This window comes from Setaria viridis, chromosome 9 (assembly GCF_005286985.2).
Source record: "Setaria viridis chromosome 9, Setaria_viridis_v4.0, whole genome shotgun sequence".
In the NCBI taxonomy this organism is placed as follows: Eukaryota; Viridiplantae; Streptophyta; class Magnoliopsida; order Poales; family Poaceae; genus Setaria; species Setaria viridis.
This window is the reverse complement of record NC_048271.2, coordinates 49,577,196-49,587,026: the sequence shown is the minus strand read 5'-3', so window position 1 is coordinate 49,587,026 and position 9,831 is coordinate 49,577,196. Positions and strand designations below refer to the sequence as shown.

The 9,831-nt window shown below is 47.9% G+C and overlaps 1 protein-coding gene across 1 annotated transcript; it reads right to left on the bottom strand.

Annotated features, from left to right (window-relative positions):
* Positions 1–4,261: 4,261 nt before the first annotated feature.
* Positions 4,262–8,881, bottom strand: LOC117840885 (uncharacterized). The gene is made up of 2 exons (XM_034721422.2): positions 8,511–8,881; positions 4,262–4,615 (listed from the first exon to the last, which is right to left on the bottom strand). The coding sequence occupies exons 1-2, from the start codon at positions 8,621–8,623 to the stop codon at positions 4,408–4,410; spliced, it is 321 nt and encodes a 106-aa protein (XP_034577313.1). The 5' UTR covers positions 8,624–8,881; the 3' UTR covers positions 4,262–4,407.
* Positions 8,882–9,831: the final 950 nt, after the last annotated feature.

Below are 9,831 nucleotides of genomic sequence, written 5' to 3'. Positions count from 1 at the left end.
TTCCTTAAATTCAACTACCACAAGGTCCATGTTAATTGTACCAATTCTTCTTTTGAGATGAAATCGTACTGGTTGTACTAATTCTGTCCAAGCAGGTGCGGGATGGTACAACTTTGTTGTCGCGCTTTTTGTCCTTGCTTTGGTTACCTGGATTGATAGAAGCGTACTGTTCCACGCAATTATTACTACAAGGCTCGTCATTTTCTCCACAAATGTGCAAATTCATGGCTGCTTGTCCGCAAAAGATGACAACTCTAATATCTACAGAAATCAATAATCTCTGATCCGGTCTCTGATCATTACTAAATTGCAGATCCAAAAGTTTGATCCGGGCACAGTGACGGCCCTTCCGCGCCTGCACCGTTGTCCTTCTCTTTTCCACATCTCCCTCCCCCTTTTACTTGTTATATATGCAGCCATAGTCCATACATGACTTGTGGCAGCATGATTCCAGTGCTTGTACTATTGCACAAAAAATGTGCATGGACATCGAGAAAAGCAGGTCGCACACAGTGCCATGCGTAGGGATGGCCGACGAAACGAAAGCCTTTGACTGGAAAAAGGAGGCACGCCGTGCCGTTTCGTGGATATGGATTACACACCTTTTGCATCATTTCTTATGACCAAGACCAAACACCCATGAGTGCCCTGCGGTCGTCCTTTGGCCCTTGCAACAATACTTATCTCCCTCCTATCCCGTAAAAATTCAAGGAAAAAAAATAAAGGCAAGGGCTACAAAGGTCGGAGATTGTCTAGCTATAGCTCGTAGTATCAGGAAAAGGTTTCAGCAAATACTGAACTGTTTTCTTGTCCCCCTAGCTCGAAGATGAGTTCTTCAGCCTGTTCTGTTCAGTCTGACCTGCTTTTCAGCAAAGTGCAAACAATATATCACAGTGCCTGATTATGTCTGATTTAACGTTGATCTGATATGATCTTACTGGACAACATTAATGTCGGCAACCCTGTTCTTTCCAACTATACATGAACAGGCAGAATAAAAAAAGCCGGAACGAAGCGAATAGAACAGCGGCAGAGGCCGGGAAAGATGTCCTGATGTCTCTCGACACCATGAATGTATGTGCATGAACGAAAAGATGACGCCGGCCGGGCGCATCGACGGAAGGAAAAAGGAGGCCAGCACTCGATCTCCAACTTTGCTCCCTGGCTATAGCCTTTTACCTAAAAACGCAACTATATATATACCCGAGTGCACGAAGATGTGTCGACTGCTGGAGAGACAAATGGCGGCCAGGATCAACGGGCAACTCGATGACCTCGCCATTCGGTTACTTAGTTTATTGCATCGTCCGCGCAGGATGTGACCCAGCTAGGTTTAGACGACGAAAAGGCCGTCCATGGATGGGTTAGCAGCTAGATAGTGCTCCTGAAGCGTGCGGAATTGTTGCGTCGCCGACGGCGAGAGCGAGCTCGCCACCAAAAGGACGGGCCATCATTCGCCGCGGGCACCTGTCAAGGGCTCGCTCGGTCCCGAGGCGTCGTCCCCATTGGGCACTCGCTCGTGCGGCACGATTTAACGGGCTCTCGTTTTTTTTCCGCTCATGTCAGTCTTAGAGCATTGTTTCATCACATTATTATTAAGATAGTCATGTCATCTTTTGGATGGAATGGAACTCTCACTCTCCGTGTACAGTTTCATTGCACAATTTTATAAACAGCCTGCAACATTTAATTTTTGCATGAAATTAATGATCATACGTGTCATGTGATGAAACTATAATATCCTCGATACAAGTTTCATGGACTTGGTAACTATACCGAGTGAGTTTCATCCATGAAACTCCTCTCTTCTCTCTCTTCATAATTAAACTACCAAGTCAACAAAACTGCTTATGTGGTATAAAATTTAATATTCATAAAATCTCTCAGGACACTCCACTAAGACTGGTCTAATCCGCGGGAGATACTCCTCCTACACCATGCCGGCCCGTGGTACCCAGCAGCAGTAGCTTTCGGACGAACGAACACGCGAAGGGAGGGGGGCTCTTCGGACGGACAGCGACGGACACGTACGTTGGGGGACTTGGGGGCGCTGGATGGGAGAAACAATTTTATCGTGAAAAGGCTGGTGGTGGTGGTGCTCCTCGTTGGGCAGATGATGCCAAGACGACTAATTTGGTGGTCAATGGCACAGTGGAGTGTATGGAAGAAACGAACACGAACTGGGAATCTGGGATCTGCTGGTAACCAACCTACTAAAACATTGGCGGGCTCATGCGCCCGTGCGACGCTGAAACGGATGTGGCAGCGCGAGGGGCCAGGCCTTTTCGCTGCGAGAAAAGAAGATGATGGGAGAGGCGGAGGCTTTGCGGCCCACCTCTTGGGCAGAGGGCGAGAGTAGTAGTGGACGCGTTGCCCAACTTGGACACCGCGACAGCCGGCAGCAGGGTCCAAAGTTGCCTCGGCGTAGTGGCGGAAAAGCGTGGCGAATGGAGCGTGCAAGTGCAAAGCCGCTGCTTAAACTAGAGAACCCCGTGGTGCGTACACAATGAGTAGGCTCCGGTACATGCTTGGGTTGGGTGGTAGGCTATCTATGCCGGCCGGACCAGGCCGTGGCCGGCGAGTGCGGTAGTGCACACGAGGGTGCAGGTCAAATACGCAACCACCGAGCCGGGGCCTATGCGTGCACGTGCGGGAATTGAGTAAGTAGGAGTAGTAGCTCAGATATTTCGGTCGTGCTCGTCGTCGTCCCCAGCGAGCCGAGCCTAGCTGGGTTCTGCAACTCTGATAAGGGCACGCAGCGGAACGAATGGCTGTGCGGTGCCGTGCGCCCGTGCTATCTTCTGCGGCGACTGCGAGGACGGCAGGGGATGCGATTGCTGGTATGCGGTGTCAAAACCACGCACTTAACACTTCTGGTAAGAAATGGAATATGCCACTGGGGAAGGAAGGGCGCTCTCGGGTATCAGCGGCGTACAGCGGATGGGTCAAAAAGCTGCCGGACGAGCAGTGCAGATCAACGTCCGGCGAGCCATGATAGATTCGCGGCGGGGCAGGGGGATGATGGCCGTGAGCCCCCAACTTGGTGGGCGCACGCACAGCGCCACAGGCACAGGCGTGCCGTGCGGTGCAGCAGCCCTGGTCGATCCTGCCGTCGGCCGCAGACGGATGCGGCAGCGTGCCAGCGTTTGCAGCCAAGTGCCCTGCGCCCCTGCCTGAGGAGGCGACGTCACCAACAAATGGTTTCGTGCGCTCAGCCCGGGTTGTGGCCTTGTGGGGCGTGGGCTGCCGTTCCGCGGCCGCGCCTGGACCGTGGGATGATGGTGCACGGGGTGGAATCCCGCGCGGCCCGCGTTCGCCCACAAGGCCACCCACACGGCCACACACCTTGGTTCTTCGTGCCCCGGCCAGCAGCTGAGCGGCCAGTCGGTGATCGAGCGGCAGGAGAGGTTGGGAAGGGAACCGACTCGTCCGGCCGTGGAACGTCGCCGCGAGAGTGTTGCTGTTGCGGATAACCCAATCCTATGTTGCATCACGTCACTCCGACCGCGTCCTTGGGGTTACGGTTTACAAGGCAGATAGCGTCAGTGCCGCTGTGCCGAACCAGTGATAAAGATCTCTTATCCTCGCGGTCGGCGGGCACGGCTACGTGAGCAGCAACAGTGCGTCTGAGCTGAACTGTTTGCTGGCCTGAGCAGCTATTGTAATAAGTTATCCTGGGGTTGCTGCCTTTACCATTATCTGTTATCCTGGGTTTGCTGCCTTTACCAGGTCCTCCGGGCTCGAGAGAGTCGAGACACACAACAGAAGCGACCGGCAAGCAGGATAGACAGCAGAAATAGTGTCGGGAAAAGATTGCGGTTGCAGGGACGCACAACAGTGGATGTTAGGCCGACAGCGCTCAATAAAACTGGAAGAAGACATCAGGCGCACTGGAGACTTTCAAAGCATACAGAGTCTCATGTTTTTGGGACTTCATATGCTTTAGTCCTGCAAAACGAAATCTACAATAACGTAAACCAGCATGACCTTTGTGCATTCGACACCATATTCAGTAATCAGTATTCACACACTGGGAGGCTAGAACTGGCAAAGCAGCTCACCGAGTACACTGAACAAGAACTGATTCCACCTGACGCCACAATTGTCCATGATTGCAGCCACCATCAAATGCACTGGTAAACAAGCTACGAGATTTGTCCAAGATTTGCCGTCACAAACTCCAACAATAGGCATTACCTTTCAAAGGGCTAACTTTTAAAAAAAGAAGAAAAAGGCGAAAACTCAAGTGTCGGCACATATGTAGGCATGCGCAGAACAGCAAAGCAGGTGATACATACAACATTCTGGAAAGTGTAACCTGGGGCTGTGAATTGAGTTAATCTGCCGGAAATTTCCTATCTGTAGTTGAGCAACTTTACTGAAATGTTACATGATGTGGCAACGTATTCACATGGACAGAGGTAACAGTAATCTTCTTTCTCTTTTCCTCTTGAGCCTTCTATGCCTAGAGATTTTGAGACTCACTGGGAGAAGAATCCCGAAAATTACAAACATGGCTGAAAGTTTGAACCATTTCAAGTAAAGGGCAACATAGCAGCACACCATGAGAAAACTAAACAAAACCGCATAGATGAGAGCAACCTTGAGATCCCTCCTGCGAAACAAAAAGATAAAAAGAGTTTTGAGTATATAACTAATAAAAAGCTGACTAAATGCAAGAGCAATTGCACTGGCTTCACAGCTTAGGTACAGACAGGATTAACATAAGCAACATAAATAGCCGCCACACCATCCATCAGTTGGAATTTACGAAGTTTGCAATACATTAGCTCATTTGCAACTATACTACATTCGCTGCAATAATGGCTTGACACATAATGAATCCTTTTCATGATTGTCACATTCCATTAGCACATGAGAAAACTGCTGGCATCAGGAGGCTGATGAATATGAGTAAGTTCAGATATTATTTCAGAAGCAGCCAAAACCAATTAGGTTCGGGATGGGGAAGCTGATGATATTCTTTTATTAATGAAAATGAAGACATTCGTTGTCAATAAAATAAGCTAACTCTAGTGGCTACATGGATTTACAGTATCAAATTAATGTGCAAATCAGCGCAGAAGTTATTTATGACACATTGAGAAACTAGACATGCCGGAATGAGAAGTAGATTTGCCTGCCTTGCCACCCTACATGTTCAGAATTCAGAAATGAAGGGTGGGATAGCATGATATAGACAGATGACTTTCTGTGCATAATCAAGAACATAATTGTCATGCGGGGCTCCAGTACCTAGGGAGAAAGAAGGTGCCATCCGTTCAGTGGGGCGCAGCTGCTACAACCTAGTTATTTAAGTTGTTAGTCTCGGTTAAGACTGGATTTCAGTTTGTTCGCTTGGAATTCAATTAGGCGATCAGTTTAGAGATATGTTTAGGAGTTGGCTGCACACATCATTTTGAAAACTAAGCAATAGATTGATTCACCTGGTCACTCCTTTCTACCATCCTGCCTCCTCAGGTGAAACGCGTATCTTGGTACTACAGAACCGCTAAGCCGGAGAGGTCCAGGACCATGCCCTACTGTTTGTTCAGCTACAGTCCACCTGCAAATCTCCCTTCCTCTGAAGCTGAACACATGTTTTATCTAGTACTTCCACTGAATTAAGCCCTGGCACCTGTTCCAGTATACCTTGATTATTTTATGCTGTAGTTTTATATTATATTGTTGTAACTTGTAAGACCCACTGCCACGAATTTGTTCCTTCCATTGTTTGGAGATATCCAAGAGTGAGCCAAATCTTTTCCAATAATACAGGGCATGCCATTGTTTCAAAGTTCAATTGAAAATATCAAAACTTTTCAGGCAAGTTAAAAATACACGATCAAAAATCGATTAAGCACTACTTGTTTACTAAAAGAACTCGACTTGGGGGAGAGGGACATTGCCCTAGCTTTGCTCTTACAGTTTAATAATAATTCTTAGATGACTCTGTACTTGCCAGCCACTACTTCACTAGAGCATTTAGGTTTTTGTTTGTATGTATAGGAAATGTCTACTAACAGGAATACTTAGTCTTTCTTCATGTCATACTTTCGTGCTGAGTTACATTTCCTTTCTGTCAGCATGAAGAATGATGCTCCTGTAGTTCTGTCGGCACTCTTGACAGTAGAAATAGCATTAGAATCTACCATGGGAGCATACAAAGTGTGTTAATTGACTAGATGTGGAGAAGTGAGGAACTCTCCCACTTTCCATCTCACCCTAAGAGTGCTCACTGGGAGCCATGCAAATGCGACTGGTGTTTTTGCATTCAACCACGACAACTTCACGTGGCATCAAGGCCACTTTTATCCATCCAGATGATGAACAGACTTGACATAGCTTATAGTACCATAATTCCTCATCCATGTTGGTCAATATTTTGCATGTATTTGCATGGATGGAAAGGGAAAGGCACCCAAAAGCAAGGTGTCAATCTGTCTGTCAAGTTGCAGGAACAGAGAAGTTCTGGAGTACAACAATTCCCTTTAAATGTTGATTCAAGTTTCTGACATGGGTCCTATGTTATCTTAGAAAATTTCTGTTACATTTACTTCAAAATGATATGAATTATTAATGCCAAGTGCCAACCCTATACAAGATTATCAACATACTAGGCAATTTCTGAATCTTTGCATGTAAGTGAAGAAGTAGCACAAGTTAGATCTGAGCAAATTGAACCCTTGACTTGAGATTGACAGGCTTGGATCAGGCTAAAGTCAGGACTCAGGAGCTAGGGTCAGGCAATGCAGTTGGCTGGCTCAAACTCAACTAGCCTTGGGGCTATACCTATTTACCTGAATCAATGTCAGCTGGCTCAACAAGAATCTGGCCAAAAGCACGTCGCAGCACCAGAAAAAAAGGATCGCCCCCGCGTCGTCCCGAAGGGTGACACAGGCGGCACCGCAATCCCACCGCCGGCCCTCCACCTCCACCACCGCAATCCCACCTCCGGCATCTCGCCGGAGGCTAGAGGGAGTGGGGATCCATCTCTCTAATAGGTTTTAGTAGATCGAGTCCAGTTTTAGGGTTTAGGTTTTTCCATGCCGCAGTTCGTGGTATTGGACTCCTCTTTTCCAGCAACAGTGAGGAGGTAGGGTGGATTTTGTCTGTCCATGGCAACTCCAATGAAGATGATGGCGGCAACTACGGCGTCGGCAACTTCCTTGGCATGACGACATGGACAATTAGGTTTCCGGATGGCGATATCGAGGCGGGGATGATGCTGCCGTCGTGGAATAATTTTCTCCATCCCCTTCTCCATTTCGTCGTGGTTAGATCCAACCACGATGAAAGGCTTGTGAGAATAATTCTGCCCATTGAGCTGATGTTGATCAGTCTTGGGTTGGTAGATTGGGATCAGTCTCTCTTCTTCATCGGTGGCAGAAAGAGGAAGAAGAAAGACGCAAAAAGGAAGAAGAAGATTTTGCTCGGTCCAGCCTACAGGGATGTTGGTCGTCGCTTTTTGGGTGCTTGTTCTCAGCCTGCTTGCTGAGCGTATGCCTGTGTGGCCTTCTATATGAATCTTTATACAGGTTTGAGATTGAGATTTGGAGTTGCATGACGCGTGAGTACAATGAAAATGAAAAGCAGTACTTGATTGTTCTTAAATGTAATTTTATTTGCTTCGAGAGTGTTGTGTGTGACATGATGATGTACTCAGCTCTGATTTAATACAATTCTTCCTTTGATCTAAAAAAAAAGAATTTGGGCAAAAGCAAGTCTGAAAAAGTTCTGCTCACAAGTTTAATAATGTTGTGATGCTGGCATCCATTTTCTTCCCCTTTTTTTTTGCTCAAACAAATATTCATTTTGTACTAACTCCTATTAGGTTCAAGAATTCATTTCTTCAGCGACTGAAGAAGCCATCAGACAAATGTTCATGGTTTAACAGTGTTTAAGTTGGTCGGAGTCGCACTAAAAAACAAACCCATATGCTCCACCCAAATGCCGACCAAGCACAGTAGCTAAGCTATTCTCTTTGCACAAACAGTAACCCATGTCTTAACTTATACCCCCGTATCGTGCTTCCAGCTAGCAATTTATAACATGACAAAAAGATTAATACTCAGGGAAAAAAGAAGTTCTACGCCAACACTTCTCAAGAATTCTGTTCTTCAAAGGTGCAGTTTATATTTGTAAAGTTACATTTTGCAAGATGTTATGCCTGTAAGTAAACATCTTCTGTCTCACCAATGAGGCCACAGATTGATTTGTTTTCTTGAAGTAAACCTCTAACTACTCATACCCATCTCGTCTCATACCCATCTCGTGCATCCCTGCCCCTTCCTGCTGGCTCCTATCCGGAACAAACAGAGGCAAAAGCTATGCAACCAAGGCCCATACAGATCAGACAAAATCCACAAGGTCATGTCTGCACAAGATTAAAGATAAGGCGCAGTCTACACCGCGCGAATCTGGCCGATCCCTACTTCCTACGCGTCACGTTAACAGTCAAGCGCACCGAATCGGAAATCGGACGTCAGCAAGGTTGATGGGAGCCTGACCTGGAGGCGATGTGGGGGTTGGGCGAGAAGACGGCGAGCGCGGCGGAGTAGGACTGGGCCGACCGGATCTGGTGTTCCCGCAGCTGCTCCGCGAGCTTCGCTCGCGTGATCATCTCCTCTCTCCCCGTGCAACCGCTCCTCCCGACTCACCTGACGGCTGATCTCTTGGTCCCACCCACGCGAAAACTATCCTCGAATTGCCGGAGACGGGAAGGAAGAACGGTGGAAGGGAGCCGGAGGGAAGAAGAGGGATTGGAGCCTCGGAGGAAGAAGAGGAGCTCGGTATCATCCTCCCTCCTGCTGTTGGGCGCGTACCACCCTTGGATCGGAGATCAACGCTCGTGATCTCGTCTGTAAGAAACATGCAGTTTGGAGGGTAATGTTTGGAGTTAGCATGTTGCTGGAGTGCTCGACGCTTTGATATCGTCCATCTGGAGCTCGTAAGATCCTTGAAGAAATAATGTTCATTGCAGGACTTTTATTGCTACAGTGCTAACATTTTTTCACCTGATATTAAGAGATGAGGATTGTAGATCAATCTTCCGAGCAAAACAAAATTTCCCTCAGATTTTCGTACAAACTAAAGTGCTGAACATTTCATCTGTTTACTATGGAGGTGTTTAGTAGCACTCCACTGAAAAAAATAGCTCCACTGTTACCAGAAAGGAGGCTAGATTTACATCATGCTGCATGGGATTAGGGGCGGTCTTGCAATGCTGCCATGGTTCTGTCATCCTCGAATCCGACACTAGCACATGTATACGGAGCTTAACGTCGGGTGAAACAGATCAATGAAGCTCTACGCAATAGATTGTGGATGCAAGGGAGTGTACGTCGGGGATAAAGCTGATAAAAGTTCCATCATGCAAATAGAGGCCAAAATTAAGTAACGCTCGAGCTACTTACTACTCGTGACGGTGTGGTTGACAGGTGTTTCTGAATGCATCGAGCACCTTGTGCTCAAAGGTCGTGACGCGCTCTTCACTTGAAAAAACACAGGCATCAATATTTCGTCCTGAAACTGCCATCAAACTTTGCCGAGTGTACTATGCTCTGCACTGCAGAATGAGGAGGCGGAAGAACCGCCGGGCGCACGCCTGCGTGCGCTGTAGAATCTTGGTACGCTGCACGCACGCACATCGGCACATGCAATCTGCAGCGGCAGCGACCGGAGCCCTGAGGTGCGCTGCGGTGCTATTTGGCGGAAAACCTGCTCGGCGGAGGCGCGCGAGGTCGTTGTCACCAACTGGAGCGTCTGACGGACGCCGCGACTCACCGAGGACGCGAGGAGAAGATCAGAGGAGGGACGCGCGGCGACGAG